This window comes from Rana temporaria, chromosome 6, assembly GCF_905171775.1.
Source record: "Rana temporaria chromosome 6, aRanTem1.1, whole genome shotgun sequence".
NCBI classification, from domain to species: domain Eukaryota; kingdom Metazoa; phylum Chordata; class Amphibia; order Anura; family Ranidae; genus Rana; species Rana temporaria.
Window position 1 is genome coordinate 219,485,670 of NC_053494.1, and position 26,748 is coordinate 219,512,417.

General features: G+C 39.6%; 1 protein-coding gene across 1 annotated transcript in view; it reads left to right on the forward strand.

Moving 5' to 3' along the window:
• Positions 1–284: 284 nt before the first annotated feature.
• The window catches only part of LOC120944272 (solute carrier family 15 member 2-like), a 56,853-nt gene continuing 30,389 nt past the window's right edge, over positions 285–26,748 (forward strand). The window contains exons 1-7 of the mRNA XM_040358285.1: positions 285–701; positions 8,111–8,198; positions 10,555–10,696; positions 15,271–15,363; positions 15,524–15,623; positions 20,906–20,996; positions 25,101–25,178. Of these exons, the coding sequence (XP_040214219.1) occupies positions 612–701; positions 8,111–8,198; positions 10,555–10,696; positions 15,271–15,363; positions 15,524–15,623; positions 20,906–20,996; positions 25,101–25,178 (682 nt within the window). The 5' untranslated portion in view covers positions 285–611. The remainder of the gene's footprint in view (positions 702–8,110; positions 8,199–10,554; positions 10,697–15,270; positions 15,364–15,523; positions 15,624–20,905; positions 20,997–25,100; positions 25,179–26,748) is intronic.

Below are 26,748 nucleotides of genomic sequence, written 5' to 3' on the forward strand. Positions count from 1 at the left end.
TCATGTGACCAGAACGGAGCGGGCTGATTATCGTTATTATTATGATTCAGGATTTATATAGAGCCAGCAGTTTTTGCGCTTTACAACATGAGGGCAGGCAGTACAGTTACAATACAATTCAATGCAGGAGGGATCAGAGGGCCCTGATCCTCAGAGCTTACAATCTAGAAGGGAGGGTCAGGTGGAACAAAGGGTAGTTAGCTGTGGGGGGGGGGGTCAGATGGAGAAAATGAAAATACAGTTGTTAGGTAGGGGTTGGAGGGTTTTCTGGGATCTAATAGAGAAGGAGATCATATAATATGTGTATTCAGCTGTGTGACTGGAGTTCAGCTGTAAAGCTGCTGTACTTTTCCATTTTCGATGTCTGAATTTCTCCAAAGAATTGGGGCTCCGTGGGCTCCCCCATCCTGAGTCCCCGGAAGAAAGGTTCCCGGCAGTGTCCGGGCCGGTCCAGGCGGGAGGTTTGCACAACGTTCCTCTATAATTAGCCCGTCAGGGAAGTTTGAGTTAATTGCCGAGGAGTCGGGAGGTGAGCTGCACCCTGCAGGGATGGGAGGGAAGGAAGGACGGCTGGAGTAGGAAGGACACAGAGACTCCGGGACTTTGGCATCATGTCAGGCCTGAGATCTCTCTTCTCCTCCTCAGGGTCCTGGATCGCAAAGTTCTTCAGAAAAGAATCGTCACCGACCAAGAAAGTGCCGGTAAGTTGTCCTGCGGCCCCTCAACCATTACCTGACCGGGATAGGTGGGCGGTCATCCCAAGTTCTGAGCCGGAGAGGGACGTCCACCCGAGATCATGAAAGATCCTGAGTTTATTTGTTTCTGTTGTGAGGATTTCACAAGAGATTCTGGCAACAAATACGCAGAACGAGTATTACACCGAGTACAGCTACAGCTTAACCCAATGCAGGGAGGACTGCTTCCCTATGCCTGTTACTATAGAGAGTCCTTCTCCACCACATCTACTACAGAGAGTCCTTCTCCACCACATCTACTACAGAGAGTCCTTCTCCACCACATCTATTACTATAGAGAGTCCTTCTCCACCACATCTACTATAGAGAGTCCTTCTCCACCACATCTATTACTATAGAGAGCCCTTCTCCACCACATCTACTACAGAGAGTCCTTCTCCACCACATGTATTACTATAGAGAGTCCTTCTCCACCACATCTACTATAGAGAGTCCTTCTCCACCACATCTATTACTATAGAAAGTCCTTCTCCACCACATCTATTACTATAGAGAGTCCTTCTCCACCACATCTATTACTATAGAGAGTCCTTCTCCACCACATCTATTACTATAGAGAGTCCTTCTCCACCACATCTATTACTATAGAGAGTCCTTCTCCACCACATCTATTACTATAGAGAGTCCTTCTCCACCACATCTACTATAGAGAGTCCTTCTCCACCACATCTATTACTATAGAGAGTCCTTCTCCCCCACATCTACTATAGAGAGTCCTTCTCCACCACAACTATTACTATAGAGAGTCCTTCTCCACCACATCTATTATAGAGAGTCCTTCTCCACCACATCTACTATAGAGAGTCCTTCTCCACCACATCTATTACTATAGAGAGTCCTTCTCCACCACATCTACTAAGAGAGTCCTTCTCCGCCACATCTATTACTATAGAGAGTCCTTCTCCACCACAACTATTACTATAGAGAGTCCTTCTCCCCCACATCTACTATAGAGAGTCCTTCTCCACCACAACTATTACTATAGAGAGTCCTTCTCCACCACATCTATTACTATAGAGAGTCCTTCTCCACCACATCTACTATAGAGAGTCCTTCTCCACCACATCTACTATAGAGAGTCCTTCTCCACCACAACTATTACTATAGAGAGTCCTTCTCCACCACATCTACTATAGAGAGTCCTTCTCCGCCACATCTATTACTATAGAGAGTCCTTCTCCACCACATCTATTACTACAGAGAGTCCTTCTCCACCACATCTATTACTATAGAGAGTCCTTCTCCACCACATCTACTATAGAGAGTCCTTCTCCACCACATCTACTATAGAGAGTCCTTCTCCACCACATCTATTACTATAGAAAGTCCTTCTCCACCACATCTATTACTATAGAGAGTCCTTCTCCACCACATCTATTATTATAGAGAGTTCTTCTCCCCCACATCTACTATAGAGAGTCCTTCTCCACCACATCTATTACTATAGAGAGTCCTTCTCCACCACATCTACTAAGAGAGTCCTTCTCCGCCACATCTATTACTATAGAGAGTCCTTCTCCACCACAACTATTACTATAGAGAGTCCTTCTCCCCCACATCTACTATAGAGAGTCCTTCTCCACCACATCTACTATAGAGAGTCCTTCTCCACCACATCTATTACTATAGAGAGTCCTTCTCCACCACATCTACTATAGAGAGTCCTTCTCCGCCACAACTATTACTATAGAGAGTCCTTCTCCACCACAACTATTACTATAGAGAGTCCCTTTCCACCACATCTACTATAGAGAGTCCTTCTCCACCACATCTACTATAGAGAGTCCTTCTCCACCACAACTATTACTATAGAGAGTCCTTCTCCACCACATCTACTATAGAGAGTCCTTCTCCGCCACATCTATTACTATAGAGAGTCCTTCTCCACCACATCTATTACTACAGAGAGTCCTTCTCCACCACATCTATTACTATAGAGAGTCCTTCTCCACCACATCTACTATAGAGAGTCCTTCTCCACCACATCTATTACTATAGAGAGTCCTTCTCCACCACATCTATTACTATAGAGAGTCCTTCTCCACCACATCTACTATAGAGAGTCCTTCTCCACCACATCTATTACTATAGAGAGTCCTTCTCCACCACATCTACTAAGAGAGTCCTTCTCCGCCACATCTATTATAGAGAGTCCTTCTCCACCACATCTACTATAGAGAGTCCTTCTCCACCACATCTATTACTATAGAGAGTCCTTCTCCACCACATCTATTACTATAGAGAGTCCTTCTCCACCACATCTATTACTATAGAGAGTCCTTCTCCACCACATCTACTATAGAGAGTCCTTCTCCACCACATCTATTACTATAGAAAGTCCTTCTCCACCACATCTATTACTATAGAGAGTCCTTCTCCACCACATCTATTATTATAGAGAGTCCTTCTCCCCCACATCTACTATAGAGAGTCCTTCTCCACCACATCTATTACTATAGACAGTCCTTCTCCACCACATCTATTACTATAGAGAGTCCTGCTTGTATAGTGTATGGTGAACTTTACATAACCCAGGAGATCCTGTTTTCCATACTACCTCTCTATCCACATGGACTGTTATCTCTCCTCTTATCTCCTGCGCACTTCAACATGCCAAATGAAAGTGTTACGCAAGATTCAATTTAAAGGATAAGTTCACCTTTTTTCTTTCTAAATTCCAGCTCCCCCTATGTACCAATATATCATCAATGTACTTCTTTTGCATAAATATCAAAGCTTTTCATTATATCTACAGACACTTCACTGTCTTAACCACTTCAGCCCCGGAGAATTTGGCTGCTCAATGACCGGGCCACTTTTTTTGCGATTCGGCACTGCGTCGCTTTAACTGACAATTGCGCGGTCGTGCGACGTGGCTCCCAAACAAAATTGACGTCCTTTTTTCCCCACAAATAGAGCTTTCTTTTGGTGGTATTTGATCACCTCTGCGGTTTTTATTTTTTGCCCTATAAACAAAAATAGAGCGACAATTTTGAAAAAAAAAACACGATGGCCCAGATTTAGATAGGTCAGCGGATCTTTAGATCTGATTTACGTTACGCCGCCGCAAGTTTTTGAGGCAAGTGCTTTATTCAGAAAGCACTTGCCTCTAAAGTTGCGGCGGCGTATCGTAAATCCCCCGGCGGAATTCAAATTCCGCAGCTAGGGGGCGTGTAACATTTAAATCAGGCGCGTCCCCGCGCCGAACGAACTGCGCATGCGCCGTCCGTCAAATTTCCCAGTGTGCATTGCTCCAAATGACGTCGCAAGGACGTCATTGGTTTCGTCATGAGCGTAACTTACGTCCCAGCCCTTTTCTGAATCGACTTACGCAAACAACGTAAAATTTCAAAATTCGACGCGGGAACGACGGCCATACTTAACATAGGATACCCCTTCACACAGCAGGGGTAACTTTACGCCGGAAAAAAACGAACGCAAACGACGTAAAAAAAATGCGCCGGGCGGTCGTTCGTTTCTGAATCGGCGGAAATCCTCATTTGCATATTCATCGCGTAAAAAAACGAAACACCACCTAGCGGCCGGCCTGGAATTGCAGCCTAAGATCCCACGGTGTAAGACAGTTACACCTGGCGGATCTTAGGGAGATCTATGCGGAACCTGATTCTCTGAATCAGGCGCATAGATACGACCGAGCGCACTCAGAGATACGATGGCGTATCAGGAGATACGCTGTCGTATCTCTATCTGAATCTGGCCCAATATCTTTTACTTTTTGCTATAATAAATGTCCAGGGCCCTGGGGACCTCCAGGCTCCTTACAAAAAAAAAATGTTTTAAATAAATAAATAAAAATTTGACAGACAGGAGCCAGGACAAGGGGTGGGCAGGAGGGACGGATGCCCTAGGTCAGTGAAGGTGAACCTCGGCACCCCAGATGTTTTGGAACTACATTTGCCATGATGCTCAACTACACTGCAGAGTACATGAGTATCATGGGAAATGTAGTTCCAACACATCTGGGGTGCCAAGGTTCACCATCATCAGTGGGGGGGGGGGGGGACCACAAGGAGATTGGGGGGGGGATTTATGTTGGAAAGGGGAATAAGAATTGTTCTAGGAAGGGACATGTGCTAGAAGTTGTGATTTGGGGGGGAATTGTGTTGGCAGGGGGGGATGGGTGAAAAAACATTGTGCTATGAGTGGGGATTTGGGGGGTTTGTGCTAGAAAAGATAATATGATGGGGAGAAAGAGAAAATTTATGCTAAGATCTGATTTTTTTTTGGGGGGGGGTTGTGCTAGTAGGGATGATTGGGGGTAATTGTGCTAGGAGGGGTCGTTTGGGGAGGATTTGTGCTAGGAGGGGGGTATTTGTAGTAGGGATAATTAAGGGGGAGGGTAATTGTGCTAGGGGGGAAATTTGTGGGGGGGATTTGTGCTAGAAGGGGGGATTTGGAGTGGGGGAGGGATTTGTGCTCAGAGGGGAAATTTGAGGAATAGAGGATTTATGCTAGGTGGGGGAAATTTTTGTTTTAAGGGGGTGGGGCGAATGTATACACACATTGCGAACCACACTAATTAGGATGGGAGCCGGATCCTTTTTCCCTCCCACTCTTTTTCTTTTCTTTTTTTGAAATCTATTATTTCTTTATTTTTTCTTCTTTTCTACTTTGTATCTATTATCTTTCCTTCTTTTCTACTTTTGTATCTATTATTTTTCTTTCTTTCTTTGTTCTATTATTTTTCCTTCTTTTCTACTTTGTATCTATTATTTTTCTTTCTTCCTTTGCAATTATTTTTTGTTTCTTCTTTCTTTATATCTATCATTTCTTTATTTTTCTTTGTTTCTTTGTATCTATTATTTCTTTTTCTTTATTTGTATCTATCATTTCTTTATTTTTCTTTCTTTGTATCTATTATTTTTCATTTTGTTCTACTTTGTATCTATTATTTTTATTCTAATTTGTATCTATTATTTTTCCTTCTTTTCTACTTTGTATCTATTATTTTTCCTTCTTTTCTACTTTGTATCTATTATTTTTCTTTCTTTCTTTGTTCTATTATTTTTCCTTCTTTTCTACTTTGTATCTATTATTTTTCTTTCTTCTCTACTTTGTATGTATTATTTTTCTTTCTTTTCTACCTTGTATCTATTATTTTTCGTTCTTTTCTACTTTGTATCTATTATTTTTCCTTCTTTTCTACTTTGTATCTATTTTTTTCCTTCTTTTCTACTTTGTATCTATTATTTTTTCTTCTTTTCTACTTTGTATCTATTATTTTTTCTCCTTTTCTACTTTGTATCTATTATTTTTCTTTCTTTCTTTATTCTATTATTTTTCCTTCTTTTCTACTTTGTATCTATTATTTTTCTTTCTTTATTTGTATCTATTATTTATTTTTCTTTCTTTGCAATTATTTATTTTCTTTCTTTCTTTATATCTATTATTTATTTTTCTTTCTATGTATCTATCATTTCTTTATGTTTCTTTCTTACTTTCTTTGTATCTATTATTTATATTTCTTTCTTTGTATCTATCATTTCTTTATTTTTACTTTCTTTCTTTGTATCTATTATTTTTTCCTTCTTTTCTACTTTGTATCTATAATTTTTCTTTCTTTCTTAGTATCCATTATTTTTCCTTTTTTTTCTACTTTTTATCTATTAATTTTCTTTCTTTCTTTGTATCTATTATTTTTTTTTCTTTATTTGTATCTATAATTTTTTTATTTTTCTTTCTTTCTTTGTATCTATTATTTTTATTTCTTTTCTACTCTGTATCAAATATTTTTCTTTCTTTTCTACTTTGTATCAATTATTTTTCTTTCTTTCTTTGTATCTATTATTTCTTTTTTCTTTCTTTGTATCTATCATTTCTTTATTTATTTTTCTTTCTTTCTTTGTATCTATTATTTTTCCTTTTTTTCTACTTTGTATCAATTATTTTTCTTTCTTTTCTACTTTGTATCAATTATTTTTCTTTCTTTCTTTGTATCTATTATTTATTTTTCTTTCTTTGTATCTATCATTTCTTTATTTTTCTTTCTTTCTTTGTATCTATTATGTATTTTCCTTTCTTTGCATTTATTCTTTCTTTTATTTTTTTTATTTTTCTTTCTTGCTTCTTTCTTCCTGATATACAGAAAACTATGCAGCCCAATGACTCCATCCTTTATAACCCGCTCCTTGCCCTCAGGCCTGAGACATTGTTCGGCCCCTATTGTCTAATCATACCGGTGACTTTCTCGTGATTCTTCTTTCTATGTCTCCTCATTACTGCCTAATGTGCGGGTGACACTTCTTGTTACTAGAAGGTCACTTTTTGCATAAATTTATCTGCTCTATATTGTCTGATAAACTGGCGAGCAGACTCAGTTTTGGCGCGGTAATACTAATATCCTCTATTGTATTCAATATACCTGTGCTGGTCTCATTGTTCACAAAATACATTGAACACGGTTGTATAATGTGTTTAGACTTTTAACATAGTAAAAAAGGATGTGATCAGAGGGATGAGGAATCATGCCCCATCATTGGTGTCAGTGAGAGGAATAGTGCCCCATTGTTAGTGTCAGTGAGGAAAATAGTGCCCCATCATTTGGTGTCAGTAAAATGGTTAGTCCCCCCTCATTGGTGTCAGTGGGAGGAATAGTGTGCTATCATTGGTGTCAGTGGGAGGAATAGTGTCCCATCATTGGTATCAGTGGGAGTAATAGTGTCCCATCGTTGGTATCAGTGAAAGAAATAGTGTCCCATCATTGGTATCAGTGGGAGGAATAATGCCCCATCATTGGTGTCAGTGGGAAGAATAGTGTCCCATCATTGGTGTCAGTGGGAGGAATAGTGTCCCATCATTGGTGTCAGTGGGAGGAATAGTACCCCATCATTGGTGTCAGTGAGAGGAATAGTGTCCCATCATTGGTATCAGTGGGAGGAATAGTGCCCCATCATTGGTATCAGTGGGAGGAATAGTTTCCCATCATTGGTGTCAGTGGGAGGAATAGTGTCCCATTATTGGTGTCAGTGGGAGGAATAGTGTCCCATCATTGGTATCAGTGGGAGGAATAGTACCCCATCATTGGTGTCAGTGAGAGGAATAGTGTCCCATCATTGGTATCAGTGGGAGGAATAGTGCCCCATCATTGGTATCAATGGGAGGAATAATTTCCCATCATTGGTGTCAGTGGGAGGAATAGTGTCCCATCATTGGTATCAGTGGGAGGAATAGTGTCCCATCATTGGTGTCAGTGGGAGGAATAGTGTCCCATCATTGGTGTCAGTGGGAGGAATATTTACTGGTGTATTCCCCATATTTGTACATCAGATATATTAGGAAATGCTTTCCAGACTTCACCTGATAACCGCTAACTCTGGTACGTTCTTCTCCTTCAGCGAATATGTGGAACCAAATACCCGCTGAGTATTCTGTTCATCATCGTCAACGAGTTCTGCGAGAGATTCTCCTACTATGGAATGAAAGGTGAGGGCCGCCGCCGGCTGATGACTCCACTCACACCCTGAAGTGCGACATAAACTTCTATTAGAAAGCGGGAGAATTGATTAAGCGGGGTGTAAACATGACAAATCCCCATAACAAGTGATCTGCTCGGTTTTACAATGAAAAAGTCTAAACAACGTGACCAACGCCAGCGTGACCAGGATTATGAACAACACAGCGGGCCCCATGGGATGGAGCATAAAAACAAGCCCTGCGGGACGCAGCGTGACAAATGGTGGTCAGGGTCAGGCTGCACCCAACAGTGGGAGAGGCTAAAAAGGGGGGTAATTACATAGAAGACGAATGTATACACTGAGGAGGGAGAGAGAGGGGGGGAGGAGAGAAAGTTGCAAGGGGGGGGGGAATAGAGAGGAGAAGAGAAGGGGAGAGAGGGGGAAAAGGGAAAAGAGATGGCGCAGAGAGGGGAGAAAAAGGGGGCGAGAGGAAGAAGAGAGAGGGGAAAAGAGAGAAGAGAGAGGGGAGAAAAGGAGGGAGAGAGGAAGAAGAGAGAGGGAAAAAGGGAGAAGAGAGAGGGGAGAAAAAAAGGGAGAGAGAGGGGGGAGGAGAGAAAGTTGCAAGGGGGGGGGGGGGGGAGAGGAGAAGAGAAGGGGGAGAGAGGGGGAAACGGGAAAAGAGATGGCGCAGAGAGGGGAGAAAAGGAGGGAGAGAGGAAGATAGAGGGAAAAAGGGAGAAGAGAGAGGGCAGAGGGGGAAGTGAGGGGGAGAGAGAAGGGACAGAAGGTGCAGATAAAGAAGAGAGAGGGCAGAGGTGGGAGAAAAGGAATAGAGAGTGGGGAGAGGAGCAGGAGAGAGGGGAGAGGGAGAAGAGACGGGGGGAAAAGGGAGAAGACAGAGGGCAGAGGGGGAAGTGTGGGGGGAGAGAGAGGAGACAGAAGGGGGAAAGACGGGGGAGAGAGAGAGGGCAGAGGAGGAAAAGAAGGAGGAGAGAGGGGGGAGAGGGAGAAGAGAGAGGGCAGAAGGGGGATAGAGTGAGGAAGGAAGGTGGAAAGAGAAGCGGGGGGATAGAAGGAGGAAAGGGAGAGGGGAAAGGTAGAAGAGAAAGGGCAGACGGGGAGAGAATGGGGAGAGAAGGGGAAGAGAGGCGGAAAAGTTCCAAGAGAGAGTGAGGGAAGAGAGCGAGGGGAAAAAAAAGGGGAGAGAGGGAGACAGTGAGGGAGTGGGGGAAGAGAGAGGGGGGAGAGAGGAGAAAGGGGAGATATAGGGAAGAAATGGGAGAGAGAGGGCAAAAGGGGGGGGAGAGAGAGAGGAGAAAGATAAAAGAGAGAGAGATGGAGAGAACGAGAGAGGGGGAAAGTGAAGGGGGAGAGGGGACAGAGAGGGGAGAGAGAGAGAGGGGGGATAGAGGACAGAGAGAGGGAGAGGGGAGAGATAGAGGAGAGAGTGGCAAAAGGGGGATAGAGAGGGAAGGAAGGGGGGAGAGAAGGAGAGAGAGAGGGGAGAGGGAGAAGAGAGAGGGAAGAGAGAGCAAAGGGGGGAGTGAGGGGAAGGTAGCGAGGATAGAAAGGAGGAGAGAGAGGAGAGTGGGGAGTGAGAGGAGAGAGGGGAGAAAGGGGGGGGAGAGAAGGGGAAGAGAGGTGGAAAAGTGGCGAGAGAGAGAGAGAGAGGGGAGAAAGGGGAGAGAGGGCAGAGGGAGAGACAGTGAAGGATTGGGGGAAGAGAGAGGGGGGAGAAAGGGGAGAGAGAGGGCAGAAGGGGGAGTGAGTGAGTGGAGAGAGAGAGGGGGAGGGGGAGAGAGGGAAAAGATAGGGGAGAGAGAGGGGAGAGATAGAGGAGAGAGAGGGAGTGGGAGAGATAGAGGAGAGAGGGGGAGAGAGAGAGGGGGAGAGTGAGAGGAGAGAGAGAGAGAGTACCGAAAGAGGAGAGAGTTAGGGGAGAGGGAGAAGATAGAGGGCAGAAGGGGGGTAGAGGGGGCGGGGGAGAGGAGAGAGAGGGGGAGAGGTGATGTTATCGTGGAGGAGGGGAAGAGGACTCCAGTGACAACCTGTGAAGCTCTGGTGACCTCCATGCCCAAGAGGGTTAAGACAGTGCTGGAAAATAATGGCGGCCACACAAAATATTGTCACTTAGGGGTGTACTGACTTTTGTTGCCAGCGGTTTAGACATGAATGGCTGTGTGTTGAGTTATTTGTTATACAAGCTGTACACTCACTACACAACATTGTAGGTACAAAGTGTCATTTCTTCAGTGTTACATGAAAAGATACAAGAAAAGATTTACAGAAATGTGAGAGAGGGGTGTACTTACTTTTGTCAGATACTGTATATATTTTTATTATCTTCTCTGTAAAATATTAATACAAATCTTCTCTCTGTTCAGCCGTCCTGACGCTCTACTTCCTGAACTACCTGCACTGGAGCGAGAACCTCTCCACCACCGTCTACCACGCCTTCTCCGGGCTCTGCTACTTCACCCCGATCCTCGGGGCCCCCATCGCTGACGGCTGGCTGGGCAAATTCAAGTGGGTTCAATGGCGATCTCTATGATCCTGGGAGGTCGGAAGTGATGTCATGGCGTCACATGTAAACGCCGCCATTTTTTTTTTTTATCATCTCATGCTTTCCAGGGTAGAGGTGAGATTTGGGGACTTACAGACCCCAAATGTCTCTACTAAAGAGGACCTGTCACCTGCTTATTTCTATCGCAAGGGGTGCTCACATTTCTTGTGATAGGAATAAAAGTGACAAAAACAAATTAGGCTCCGTTCACATCTTGGCCTATCCGAGGCATCAGCCGCAAATTCTGCCCGCAATTTGAAAGTAACAGCAAATCGCAGGATGCCCGTGCGATCCCCGTCACTTCCAATGGCACTCCGATTGCGGCGCAATATTGCAGCCAATTTGTCGGGCGTCAACCGTGGTAAAATCGCGCAAACAGAATCGTAGGACAAGAACTTCTTTTGGGCGACGGGCATCCCGCGATTCTGTTTGCACGATTTGTTCGGGCGACAAATGTGGCAAAATCGTGCAGCGATATGGGTACCACTGGAAGTGATGGGCAGGGCTGCCATCAGGGGGGTACAGGCAGTACACCTGTAAGGGGCCCGGGTGGCAACCCCCCCTTTTTTTTATTCTTTTTTGTAAGGGGCCCAGAGGTCAACATATTTTTTTTATATATCTTTCTTATTTTTTTTTTAATTAAAGGGCCCAAAGTTCCCCAGGGCCCCAGATGGCACCCCCCCCCCTTTTTTTTATATAAAAAAACAATTAATTTTTTTATATAGTTTTCTTATTTATTTATAAAAAAAACAATTATATTTTTTATATATTTTTTTATTATTATTATTATTATTATTATTATTATTATTATTATTATTATTATTATTAAAAGGCCCAGAGGTCCCCAGGTCCCCGGATGGCTACCCCCTTTTTTTTCCCGATACATGAAGATACATTGTATGATCTCTGATACATGAAGATACATTGTATGATCTCCGATACATGAAGATACATTGTATGATCTCCGATACATGAAGATACATTGTATGATCTCTGATACATGAAGATACATTGTATGATCTCTGATACATGAAGATACATTGTATGATCTCCGATACATGTAGATACATTGTATGATCTCTGATACATGTAGATACATTGTATGATCTCTGATACATGTAGATACATTGTATGATCTCCGATACATGTAGATACATTGTATGATCTCTGATACATGTAGATACATTGTATGATCTCCGATACATGAAGATACATTGTATGATCTCTGATACATGTAGATACATTGTATGATCTCTGATACATGAAGATACATTGTATGATCTCCGATACATGAAGATACATTGTATGATCTCTGATACATGAAGATACATTGTATGATCTCTGATACATGAAGATACATTGTATGATCTCTGATACATGAAGATACATTGTATGATCTCTGATACATGAAGATACATTGTATGATCTCCGATACATGAAGATACATTGTATGATCTCCGATACATGAAGATACATTGTATGATCTCTGATACATGAAGATACATTGTATGATCTCCGATACATGAAGATACATTGTATGATCTCTGATACATGAAGATACATTGTATGATCTCCGATACATGAAGATACATTGTATGATCTCTGATACATGAAGATACATTGTATGATCTCTGATACATGAAGATACATTGTATGATCTCCGATACATGTAGATACATTGTATGATCTCTGATACATGTAGATACATTGTATGATCTCCGATACATGAAGATACATTGTATGATCTCTGATACATGTAGATACATTGTATGATCTCTGATACATGAAGATACATTGTATGATCTCCGATACATGAAGATACATTGTATGATCTCTGATACATGAAGATACATTGTATGATCTCTGATACATGAAGATACATTGTATGATCTCTGATACATGAAGATACATTGTATGATCTCTGATACATGAAGATACATTGTATGATCTCCGATACATGAAGATACATTGTATGATCTCCGATACATGAAGATACATTGTATGATCTCCGATACATGAAGATACATTGTATGATCTCTGATACATGAAGATACATTGTATGATCTCTGATACATGTAGATACATTGTATGATCTCCAATACATGAAGATACATTGTATGATCTCTGATACATGTAGATACATTGTATGATCTCTGATACATGAAGATACATTGTATGATCTCTGATACATGAAGATACATTGTATGATCTCTGATACATGAAGATACATTGTATGATCTCCGATACATGTAGATACATTGTATGATCTCTGATACATGAAGATACATTGTATGATCTCTGATACATGAAGATACATTGTATGATCTCCGATACATGAAGATACATTGTATGATCTCCGATACATGAAGATACATTGTATGATCTCCGATACATGAAGATACATTGTATGATCTCTGATACATGAAGATACATTGTATGATCTCCGATACATGTAGATACATTGTATGATCTCTGATACATGTAGATACATTGTATGATCTCCGATACATGAAGATACATTGTATGATCTCTGATACATGTAGATACATTGTATGATCTCTGATACATGAAGATACATTGTATGATCTCCGATACATGAAGATACATTGTATGATCTCTGATACATGAAGATACATTGTATGATCTCTGATACATGAAGATACATTGTATGATCTCCGATACATGAAGATACATTGTATGATCTCCGATACATGAAGATACATTGTATGATCTCCGATACATGAAGATACATTGTATGATCTCTGATACATGAAGATACATTGTATGATCTCCAATACATGTAGATACATTGTATGATCTCTGATACATGTAGATACATTGTATGATCTCCGATACATGAAGATACATTGTATGATCTCTGATACATGTAGATACATTGTATGATCTCTGATACATGAAGATACATTGTATGATCTCCGATACATGTAGATACATTGTATGATCTCTGATACATGAAGATACATTGTATGATCTCTGATACATGAAGATACATTGTATGATCTCTGATACATGAAGATACATTGTATGATCTCTGATACATGAAGATACATTGTATGATCTCTGATACATGAAGATACATTGTATGATCTCCGATACATGAAGATACATTGTATGATCTCTGATACATGTAGATACATTGTATGATCTCTGATACATGAAGATACATTGTATGATCTCTGATACATGAAGATACATTGTATGATCTCCGATACATGAAGATACATTGTATGATCTCTGATACATGAAGATACATTGTATGATCTCTGATACATGTAGATACATTGTATGATCTCCGATACATGAAGATACATTGTATGATCTCCGATACATGAAGATACATTGTATGATCTCTGATACATGTAGATACATTGTATGATCTCTGATACATGTAGATACATTGTATGATCTCCGATACATGAAGATACATTGTATGATCTCCGATACATGAAGATACATTGTATGATCTCTGATACATGTAGATACATTGTATGATCTCTGATACATGAAGATACATTGTATGATCTCCGATACATGAAGATACATTGTATGATCTCTGATACATGTAGATACATTGTATGATCTCCGATACATGAAGATACATTGTATGATCTCCGATACATGAAGATACATTGTATGATCTCTGATACATGAAGATACATTGTATGATCTTCGATACATGTAGATACATTGTATGATCTCCGATACATGAAGATACATTGTATGATCTCTGATACATGTAGATACATTGTATGATCTCTGATACATGAAGATACATTGTATGATCTCTGATACATGTAGATACATTGTATGATCTCTGATACATGTAGATACATTGTATGATCTCTGATACATGAAGATACATTGTATGATCTCCGATACATGAAGATACATTGTATGATCTCTGATACATGAAGATACATTGTATGATCTCTGATACATGTAGATACATTGTATGATCTCTGATACATGTAGATACATTGTATGATCTCCTATACATGAAGATACATTGTATGATCTCTGATACATGTAGATACATTGTATGATCTCTGATACATGAAGATACATTGTATGATCTCTGATACATGTAGATACATTGTATGATCTCTGATACATGAAGATACATTGTATGATCTCCGATACATGAAGATACATTGTATGATCTCTGATACATGTAGATACATTGTATGATCTCTGATACATGAAGATACATTGTATGATCTCCGATACATGAAGATACATTGTATGATCTCTGATACATGTAGATACATTGTATGATCTCTGATACATGAAGATACATTGTATGATCTCCGATACATGAAGATACATTGTATGATCTCTGATACATGTAGATACATTGTATGATCTCCGATACATGAAGATACATTGTATGATCTCTGATACATGTAGATACATTGTATGATCTCTGATACATGAAGCTACATTGTATGATCTCTGATACATGAAGATACATTGTATGATCTCCACACCTCATTACATCACTTTTCTGTTCCCGCAGCACCATATTTTGGCTATCCATTTTGTACGTGATCGGTCATGTGATCAAGTCTGTGGGTGCCATCCCGTATGTGGGGGGCACAGAGCTGCACGTGTAAGTATGACACCCCAAACCCCTCCCCAAAAGAAATCACAAATGCCAACCACAAAGCAGAACAGAAAATACCATCATCGCTTCCCGGCTCTACAGGAGCAGGGGGAGGGGTAAGTGGACCCCCATTATACATAATCTTCTGTCTCCGCCTCTTTCTCAGGGCTCTCTGCATCATTGGTCTGATTGCCATCGCCTTCGGGACCGGCGGTATCAAGCCCTGCGTCGCGGCCTTCGGCGGTGACCAGTTTGATGAAGATAACGTAAGATTTTTAAAGGATTATATGCAAGTTATTGGCCATAAAAAGGGTATGGGGGTCCGGGTACTGCCCTAGGGGGAAACTTTATTATTATTATTTTTTTTAAAGAAAATGTTTACAGGAGTATTAATTTTATGCTTAAAGTAAAACAATAAAAATTCCATTAAATATAATGCCTGGGGGGAGGGGGGGGGTCTCCTTAATCTGCCTGTAAACCACGTATAGAACCTGCTGCAGCAAAATTGACATTAATAAAGAAAAAAAAATACATCTAAATTGCTGGCAATACAATACCAACAGCGTGGTAAAATAAAATCCATACCAGACCCTTATCTGAGCATGCAGCTCGGCATATCAAGAAAGGGGGGAGATCGTGAGCCCCCCTCCCCCTCCTGAGCCATGCCAGGCCAAATTCCATTCGTTTAGATGCAGCATTCCCTATTTTGGATAAATTCACTAACAGACAAATGTAAAAAGGAAATTCCAATACCTATAATTTAATAGTTAGTAATAGTCAAGTTATTATATGTTAGTTATTATTTCAGATTTTAGAATTTTCGGAATTTCCTTCTTATTTTCAGATTTTTGTATCTTCGTTCTTATTTTTCGAATTTTTGGATTTTCGAATCTCACGATTTTTCCAAATTTTCAAATTTCCTGGATATTTTAGTTTTCGAATTTATGACTTTTCGAATCTTCCGATTTTTCAAATTTACGCATATTCGGAAAAAAATTGTTAAACAGGTTTTCGTTCATTCGGATATTTGAAAATTCATAATTTCGAAAATCCGAAAATCAAGAAATTCAAAAGAAGGAAAATCAGAAAATTCTAAATAATAGCTAACTAACAAATAATAACAAACTATTAAATTATAGGTATTGGAATTTCCTTTCAAATTTGTCTGTTAGTCAACATAACAAATACAAATTTATCCGTAGTTACCAATTATCCAAAATAACGAATGCCGCATCTAAACAGATGGAACGGAACGAATTAATAATAATAAATAATAATAATGAAATGCTTTTATTATTATTATTATTATTATTGTCATTTATTATTATTAATTAGTTACGTTCCATTCGTTTAGAAATGGCATTCATTATTTTTGATAAATTTGTATTTGTTACGTTCACTAACAACCAAATTTGAAAGGAAATTCCAATAATAATAAATAATAAAACGTTTTTTTTTTATTATTATTATTATTATTATTATTATTATTATTATTATTATTATTATTATTATTGTCATTAATTATTATTAATTTGTTACGTTCCATTCGTTTAGATGCGTTATTTTGGATAATTTGTAACTTCGGATAAATTCGTATTCGTTACGTTCACTAACAACCAAATTTGAAAGGAAATTGCAATACCTATAATTTAATAGTTAGTAATAGTTAAGTTATTATATGTTAGTTATTATTTCAGATTTTAGAATTTTCAAAATTTCGTTCTTATTTTCAGATTTTCGTATCTTCGTTCTTTTATTTCGAATTTCTGGATATTCGAATCTTCCGATTTTTCAGAATATTCAAATTTCCGGATTTTTGAGTTTCTAATTTACGACTTTTCGAATATTCAAATTTACAAATTTTCTAATTTACAAATATTCGGAAAAATTTGGTAAACAGGTTTTCGTTAATTCAGATATTTGAAAATTCGTAAATTCGAAAAATCCGAAAATCCAGAAATTCGAAGGAACCAAAATCCGGAAACGAAATAATAATAACAAACTATTAAAATATAGGTATTACAATTTCCTTTCAAATTTGGCTGTTAGTCAACAATACGAATACAAATTTATCCGTAGTTACAAATTATCCAAAATAACGAATGCTGCATCTAAACAAATGGAACGGAACAAATTAATAATAATAAATGACAATAATAATAATAATAATAATAATAAAAAAACTTTTTTTTATTATTATTATTGTCATTTATTATTATTAATTTGTTACGTTCCATTCGTTTAGATGCGGCATTCGTTATTTTGGAAAATTTGTAACTTCGGATAAATTCGTATTTGTTACGTTCACTAACAGCCAAATTTTAAAGGAAATTCCAATACCTATATTTTAATAGTTAGTAATAGTTACTTTATTATTAGTTAGTCATTATTTCAGATTTTTGAATTTTCGGGAATTTTTTTTGATTTTCGAATCCTCCGATCGTTCTGAATTGTCACATTTCCGGACTTTTGAGTTTTCAAATTTAAGACTTTCCGACTATTCAAATTTTACGAATTTACAACTTTTCGAATTTATGAATATTCGGAAAAATGAGTCAAACGGGTTTTTGTTAAAATCGGATATTTCCAAATTAACGAATTTGTCGAAAATTCGTAAAAAAAAACCCGAAATCGGAACAAAACGAATTGCACATGTCTAGATACAATGGCCCGGATTCAGATAGCCTTTACGCCAGCGTATCTATTGATGCGCCACGTAAGTGCTACGAAGCGCCGGCGTACCTTCTTTCTATGTTTAGAAAGCAAGATACGCCAGAATTTTACTAAGATACGGCCGGCGTAAGGCTCTTACACCGTCGTATCTTAGGGTGCATATTTACGCTGGCCGCTAAGTGTCGCTTCCGTAGATCTCTGCGTCGAATATGCAAATTAGGTAGATACGCTGATTCAGAAACGAACGTCCGCCGGCGCATTTTTTTACGTTGTTTACGTTAGGCTTTTTCCGGCGTAAAGTTACCCCTGCTATATGAGGGGTATCCTATGTTAAGTATGGACGTCGTTCCCGCGGCAAATGTAGAAAATTTTACGTCGTTTGCGTAAGTCGTTCGCGAATAGGGCTGTACGTAAGTTACGTTCAAGTCTAAAGCAATGACGATTTACGACGTAATTTCGAGCATGCGCACTGGGATTCTTTCACGAACGGCGAATGCGCCGTTCATAAAAAATGTAAACTACGCGGGGTCACATGAAATTTAAATAAAACACGCCCACATCATCCAGATTTGAATTAGGCGGGCTTATGCCGGACCACATACGTTACGCCGCCGTAACTTAGGGCGCAAGTTCTTTCTGAATACAGAACTTGCGCCCTAATTTACGGCGGCGTAACGTATCTGATAAACATTACGCCCCGCCGATAGATATTCCAATGTATCTGAATCCGGGCCAATGAATACAACAAAAACAACGTAACCCTTCTACAAAAAAAAATAAAATAAATAAAAAACTACCATCCACAGTGAAGGACGAATGTATAAAATAAAAACAAATGATTACAGGATACCTTGTATGAAATAAAAACAGAGGATACCTTGTATGAAATAAAAACAGAGGATTCCATGATGTATAAAATAAAAACAAAGCAAGGATACTAAAAACAAATGACTACAGAAGACAAACGGATAATAAAAAACAAATCAATCACAAAGTCTAATCTGCGTCTGAATAATTTCCAGATTGAACACACGTGTGTGGGGGAGGGGCGGCGTGGTGCGGCTCCAGTTAACACTGAGAGTCCAGATGCAATAACAGAACTGTATTGTAGTTAAAGTTCAAATAAACGCAACTCCCCGGCGGGAAGTCAACCGGACCCGGCGCACTCACAGGATGTTGCAGCAAACAGGGTAACAGCAGGTCTCGGATGCTCCAACAGCGTCCGTCTCAAAGAATTAGAGAACGTGGCCCGGGCGGTCTGTGCCCAAACGGGGGAGGCTTCCAGGAAAGATAGCATGTCCCTGCTCTTTCTCTACTTCTCTGGAACCTGTCCTCACCACTTATACTGTCCCTGTCAGGCGGGTGACCTATCCCTACACTACCCACACGCAAAATGTGCGCCAAGTCTGAGAGCCAGGGCGCTTAACCACTTAAGGACCGCCTCCTGCACATATACGTCGGCAGAATGGCACGGCTGGGCACAGGCATGTACAGGTACGTCCTCTTTAAGTGCCCAGCCGTGGGCCGCGGCGCGCTCCCGCGACCTGGTCCGAAGCTCCGTGGCCCGCGGCCACGGGACCTGCGGACCCGATCGCCGCTGGAGTCCCGCGATCGGTCCGCGGAGCTGAAGAACGGGGAGAGCCGTGTGTAAACACACCTTCCCCATTCTTCACTGTGACGCCGTCATCGATCGTGTGTTCCCTTATATAGGGAATCACGATCAATGACGTCACAACTACAGCCACACCCCCCTACAGTTAGAAACACATATGAGGTCACACTTAACCCCTTGTGGTTAACTCCCAAACTGCAATTGTCATTTTCACAGTAAACAATGCATTTTAAATTCATTTTTTTGCTGTGAGAATGACAATGGTCCCAAAAATGTGTCAAAATTGTCCGAAGTGTCCGCCGTAATGTCGCGGTCACGAAAAAAAACGCTGATCGCCGCCATTAGTAGTAAAAAAAAAAAAATGAATACAAATACAATAAAACTATCCCCTATTTTGTAAACGTTATAAATTTTGCTCAAACCAACCGATAAACGCTTATTGCGATTTTTTTTTTTACCAAAAATAGGTAGAAAAATACATATTGGCCTAAACTGAGGAAAAAAATGTTTATATATATATTTTTGGGGGATATTTATTATAGCAAAAAGTAAAAAATATTGAATTTTTTCAAAATTGTCGCTCTATTTTTGTTTATAGCGCAAAAAAATAAAAACCGCAGAGGTGATCAAATACCACCAAAAGAAATCTCTATTTGTGGGGGAAAAAAGGACGCCAATTTTGTTTGGGAGCAACGTCGCACGATCGTGCAATTGTCAGTCAAAGCGACGCAGTGCCGAATCGCAAAAACTGGCCGGGTCCTTTAGCTACCTAAAGATCCAAGATGGCTGCCAGAGTCACATGGGGCGGCAGCATCCAATCGGATAGCTACCTCAGTAACCCAGGAAACCATATAGGAACCATTGCTCCTCTTGACATCCCTTCCAACTGCAATGCCACCATGGCCCAGCGCCAAAGCAGGAAAGAAAATCCAATCACTTCCCTTTAGTAAAAGCGGCACACATAAACACTGGCTAGGCACACAGTTAACCCTTTAAATTGCCATAGGATGTTTGACCCCCTTCCCAGCCAGTGTCATTAGTACAGTGACAGTGCATATTTTTAGCACTGATCATTTTACTAGTGTCACTGGTTCCCACAAAGTGTCAGTTCGTGTCCGAATGTCCGCCGCAATGTCGCAGTCCCGTTATAAGTCACTGATCACTGCCAATACTACTATAAAAATGATCAGAAAGGGGGGGGTAAAACCTTCCAGAGGTCGAGTGGTTAATAAACTATTTGCTTTTTTTCCCCGTCTTCTCCAGGTAAAAGAGAGAGGAAAATTCTTCTCCATCTTCTATATGGCCATCAACGCCGGCAGTCTCATCTCCACCTTCGTGACGCCGATTCTCAGAGGTCAGTTGTCCGGTTCCCAAGGCTACTGATAAAGGCAGTACAGCCGACCCTCCTGTAGTGGGCCCGGGGCCCCGCCCATTTTTAACTGATGGGCACCTGCTGAGCAGGGGGGGCGGCTGTACTGATTTTTTTGCAGTACAAAAATCCTCCTCTGCCTCCCCGTGCAGCACTGCCGGCTTCTTCTCCTCTTTCTCCCTCCTGCTGCACTGCAGGGGGATTGGTTCCAGGCTATGCACCCCTTCCATCTGTTGTTTACGCCCCCTTTCCCCCCCCCCGCAGCGTGGCCGACTTCCCTCCTCTCCTGCCAGCAGCTGCTGCAGGCACACGGGTTTGTTTCAGGATGGAGAGCGGGGGAAGGGGCCGGTAAATATGTAATTTACTGACCCCTTCCTTTCCTGAATGAACACAGTGAGCATCGGTTTCCAATTACGCAATTAGGGCCTGATTCTCAAAGGGCTTACGACGGCGCAACGCCATTTGCACCGTCGCAAGTCCTAATCTGGCCCGGAGTATCTATGCGACTGATTCTTAGAATCAGTTACGCATAGATATCCATTAGATCTGACAGGCGTAAGGCTCTTACGCTGTCCGATCTTAGATGTAATTTTTTTTCGCGCCGCTAGGTGTCGCCGACGTAGTTTTCCCCCGTCGTCTATGCAAATTAGCTATTTACGCGAGATTCCCGAACGTACGCGCGGTCAACGCAGTGAATTTACGACGTTTCCATGGCTTTTGCGACGCGTAAAGTTGCCCCTGCTATATGAGGGGCAACCAATGTTAAGTATGGCCGCCGTTCCCGCGTCGAAATTTAAAAAAGTACGTTGTTTGCGTAAGTCGTCCATGAATGGCGCTGGACGCCATTTACGTTAACGTCGAAACCAATGATGTCCTTGCGACGTCATTTAGCACAATGCACGTCTGGAAATTTTAGGGACTGCATGCGCAGTACGATCGGCGCGGGAACGCGCCTAATTTAAATGATCCACGCCCCCTACCTGGATCATTTGAATTAGGCGGGCTTGCGCTGAAGAATTTACGCTACGCCGCCGCAACTTTACAGGCAAGTGCTTTGTGAATCAAGCACTTGCGGCTGCGTAACGTTAATGAGATACGTTACGCCGCCGGAGTTTTACTCCATTCTACGAGAATCTGGCCCTTAGTTTCGTTCCAAATTAGTTTTTTTTTTAACAAATTTCGACAAATACGTTCGGAAATATCTGAATTAACAAAAACCCGTTTAACAAATTAGAATATTTGAAAATTCGTAAATTCGAAAATCCCAGAAATTTGAATTCGAAAATGTAAAATTAAAAATTATCCGAAAATAAGAAAGAAGATCAGAAAATCTGAAAATTTGCAATAATAACAAACTAATTATAACTAACTAATAAATGATAGGTATTGGAATTTCCTTTCAAATTTGGCTGTTGGTGAACGTAATACGAATTTATCCGAAGTTACGAATTATCCGAAAAAACGAATGCCGCATCTAATCAAATGGAACGGAACGATTTAATAATAAATAATAATGAAAATTTTATTTCATTTTCAGGGTTTTCGAATTTTCAGAATTTCGTTTCTTATTTTCGGATTTTCGTATCTTCGTTCTTATTTTCGAATCTTCCGAATTTTCGAATTTCCAGATTTTTCAGAATTTCAAATTTATGACTTTTCGAATTTACAAATTTTAGAATTTACAAATATTCGGATAAATTTGTTAAAAGGGTTTTTCGTTAATTCGGAAATTCGAAAATCCGAAAGTTCGAAAATTTAGAAATTCGAATATCCAAAAATAAGAAAGAAAATGCAAAAATTTGAAAGAACGAAAATTCTAAATAATAGCTAACTAACTAATAATAACTAACGATTAAATGATAGGTATTGGAATTTCCTTTCAAATTTGGCTGTTAGTGAATGTAACGAATTATGAATTCATCCGAAGTTACGAATTATCTGAAATAATGAATGCCTCATCTAAACTAATGGAACGTAACAAATTAATAATAAATAATAATGATAAAAAGTTTTTATTATTATTATTATTGTCATTTATTATTATTAATTAGTTACGTTATGTTCGTTTAGATACGATAATTCGTAACTTTGGATAAATTCGTATTGGTTACATTCACTAACGGACAAATTTGAAAGGAAATTCCAATACCTATCATTTATTAGTTAGCTAATTTTTTTTAGATTTTTTTCATTTTCAGGGTTTTTGAATTTTCTGAATTTCATTTCTTATTTTCGGATTTTCGTATCTTCGTTCTTATTTTCGAATCTTCCGAATCTTCGAATTTCCGGATATTTTTTGAATTTCAAATTTATGACTTTTCGAATATTCGAATTTACAAATTTTAGAATTTACAAATATTCGGAAAAATATGTTAAAAGGGTTTTCGTTAATTCGGAAATTCGAAAATCCGAAAGTTCAGAAATTTAGAAAATTTAGAAATTCGAATATCCAAAAAAAAAAAAAAATGCAAACATTCGAAAGAACGAAAATTCTAAATAATAGCTAACTAACTAATAATAACTAACGATTAAATGATAGGTATTGGAATTTTCTTTCAAATTTGTCTGTTAGTGAACGTAACGAATACGAATTCACCTGAAGTTACGAATTATCTGAAAAAATTTATGTCGCATCTAAACACATGGAACAGAACAAATTAATAATAAATAATAATAATAAAACGTTTTTAATATTATTAGTGTCATTTATTATTATTAATTCGTAACTTTGGATAAATTCGTATTGGTTATGTTCACTAACGGTCAAATTTAAAAAGGAAATTCCAATACCTATAATTTAATAGTTAGTAATAGTTATTATTAGTTAGTTTTTATTTCAGATTTTCTAATTTTCGGGTTTTCTAATTTTCGGATTTTCGTTCTTATTTTCGAATTTCGGAATTCTAAAGTTTCCAAATTTTCGATTTTTCGGTTTTCTGAATCTTCGAACTTTCAAATTTACGAATTCCGTAATTTTGGAATTTACAGATTTTTAGATTTTCAAATTTCGGAAATATTTTCGTTCTTATTTTCGGATTTTCGTTCTTATTTTCGAATTTCCGAATTTCTGTATTCTAACGTTTCCAAATTTTAGAATTTTCGATTTTCTGAATCTTCAAACTTTAGATTTTTCGATTTTCAAATTTACGAATTCCGGAATTTTGGAATTTACAGATTTTTCGATTTTCAAATTTAATATTTAATATTTTCGTTCTAATTTTGGAATTTCCGAATATCTGAATTCTAAAATTTCAGATTTTTTGATTTTCTGAATCTTCAAACTTTAGATTTTTCGATTTTTAAATTTACGAATTCTGGAATTTTGGAATTTACAGATTTTTAGATTTTCAAATTTCGGAAATATTTTCGTTCTTATTTTCTTTCTTCTTTTCGAATTTCCGAATTTCTGAATTCTAAAATCTCCAAATTTTAGATTTTTAGATTTTCTGAATCTTCAAACTTTAGATTTTTCGATTTTCAAATTTAATATTTAATATTTTCGTTCTAATTTTCGAATTTCCGAATTCAAAAATTTCAGATTTTTCGATTTTCTGAATCTTCGAACTTTAGATTTTTCGATTCTCAAATTTACGAAATTCTGGAATTTTGGAATTTACAGATTTCGATTTTCAAATTTCGGAAATATTAAATGGGTTTTTTCGAATTTCCGAATTTCTGAATTCTAAAATCTTCAAATTTTTGATTTTTAGATTTTCTGAATCTTCAAACTTTAGATTTTTAGATTTTCAAATTTAATATTTAATATTTTCGTTCTAATTTTCGAATTTCCGAATTTCTGAATTCAAAAATGTCAGATTTTTCGATTTTCTGAATCTTCGAACTTTAGATTTTTCGATTCTCAAATTTACAAAATTCCGGAATTTTGGAATTTACAGATTTTGATTTTCAAATTTCGGAAATATTAAATGGGTTTTTATTATTAATATTTATGAATTATTTAATGTGTTGAATTTCTTCCAAAAAACGATTTCGGAACAAAACAAATTGCACATGTCTATTCATTATCCCATCGCACTAAAATTTTACCAGACACGTCCTCTCACGTCACCTCTCCCCTGTGTCTTGCAGGAGACGTCCAATGCTTCGGAATGGATTGTTACGCTTTGGCGTTCGGCGTTCCAGCCGCTTTGATGTTGGTTGCACTGAGTAAGTAAACCGATTTATTGGAAATTCTTTATTCTATTATTATGTAACGTGTTGAAGAATTTCATGAGAACAGAATTACAAGAATCACCCTGTAAATAGTACAGGAAACAAAATCAAACATTGTAACCGATTTATTGGTGGAGAAGATCGAATGAAAGATAATAAGAAGGATGTCTGATCAGTGGTGGCTAAAGGTATTTTTTTTTTGGGGGGGGGCGGCAAACAATGCACCCGGTCGCTCGGGTCACCCGCACCCCAACCCCCCCCGACCCCCAGTCAGTTGGTCACCAGCCCCGCACTTACCCCATCTAGGTCGCGGGCAGCGTTTCCTCTAGGCGTCTCCTTCACCTTGGCATCACGGCGGCTTCCGCCGTGCATCTCCGCCCTCCTCCGACAAGGAATTGTGAGTTGTCAGTGGCGGCCCGTCCATAGGGGGCACACGGGCGCTGCTCCCCCCCCAAAGCTAGTTACCAAAAGGTCCTTTAAGTGCACTGTGTATGGGCGCCGGACACAGCTGTCTATGGGCAGCATGACGTCTACGCAGTCACGTGATGCAGGTGAGGCGCTTCATTTGCCTGCTTTTGTGAGTCCTTGTGGCGCTAAGTGATTCGCCTGAACGCTACCATCGTACAGTTATTCTCCTTGTTGTGTGTTTTTTTTTTAATGGCACCGCCGTAGGACATGGCTGGTGCTTTCCTCTGAGCCGCGGCATCACTTCCGGTTTCTCTGTGACAGTGGGAAACTGAAAGTGACGCCGCGGCTCCATGGATCGACCGCATTGGCCCGAGCAGTGCCTTCTTACAGAATCCACTCCAGAATTGGTAGGTTCAGAGTCAGTCAGGCAAAAAGAAAGAGAAAAGAAAATTGTCTTTTATTATTTATATTTATATTTTTGCTTCAAAGGGGTTACCCGGTTAGGAAAATACAGTATCTAGCAGTGGATGCAGACTGTGAGGCTGAACTATATACAGGGGTATAAACAGAGGTTTCATAAATCCCCAATCTAAAATAGAAAAAAAGGTTTCACTTTAGATATACTGTATACACCGCTCAGCCATACCATTCTGACCACAGTTGATGTATAGAAAGCAGAAAAAATGGACAAGTGTAAGGATTTGAGGGACTTTGACAAGAACTAAATTGTAATGGCTGGACGACTGGGTTTAGAGCAACTCCAAAACTGCAGCTCTTGTGGGATGGTCCCGGTCTGCAGTGGTCAGGACCGACCAAAAGTGGTCCAAGAAAGGGAAACCGCCCAACCAGTGACAGGGTGATGGCCAGCCAAGGATTATTGCTGGAGGTGGGGAGGGAAGGCTCATTGGTGGAGGTGGGGCGGTAAGGCTCATTGATGGAGGTGGGGAGGGAAGGATTATTGAATGAGGTGGGGAGGAAAGACTCATTGATGGAGGTGGGGAGGTAAGGCTCATTGATGGGGGTGGGGAGGGAAGGCTCATTGATGGCGGTGGGGGAGAGCAAAGGCTCATTGATGGAGATGGGGAGGGAAGGCTCATTGATGGAGGTGGGGAGGGAAGGCTCATTGATGGAGGTGGGGAGGGAAGGCTCATTGATG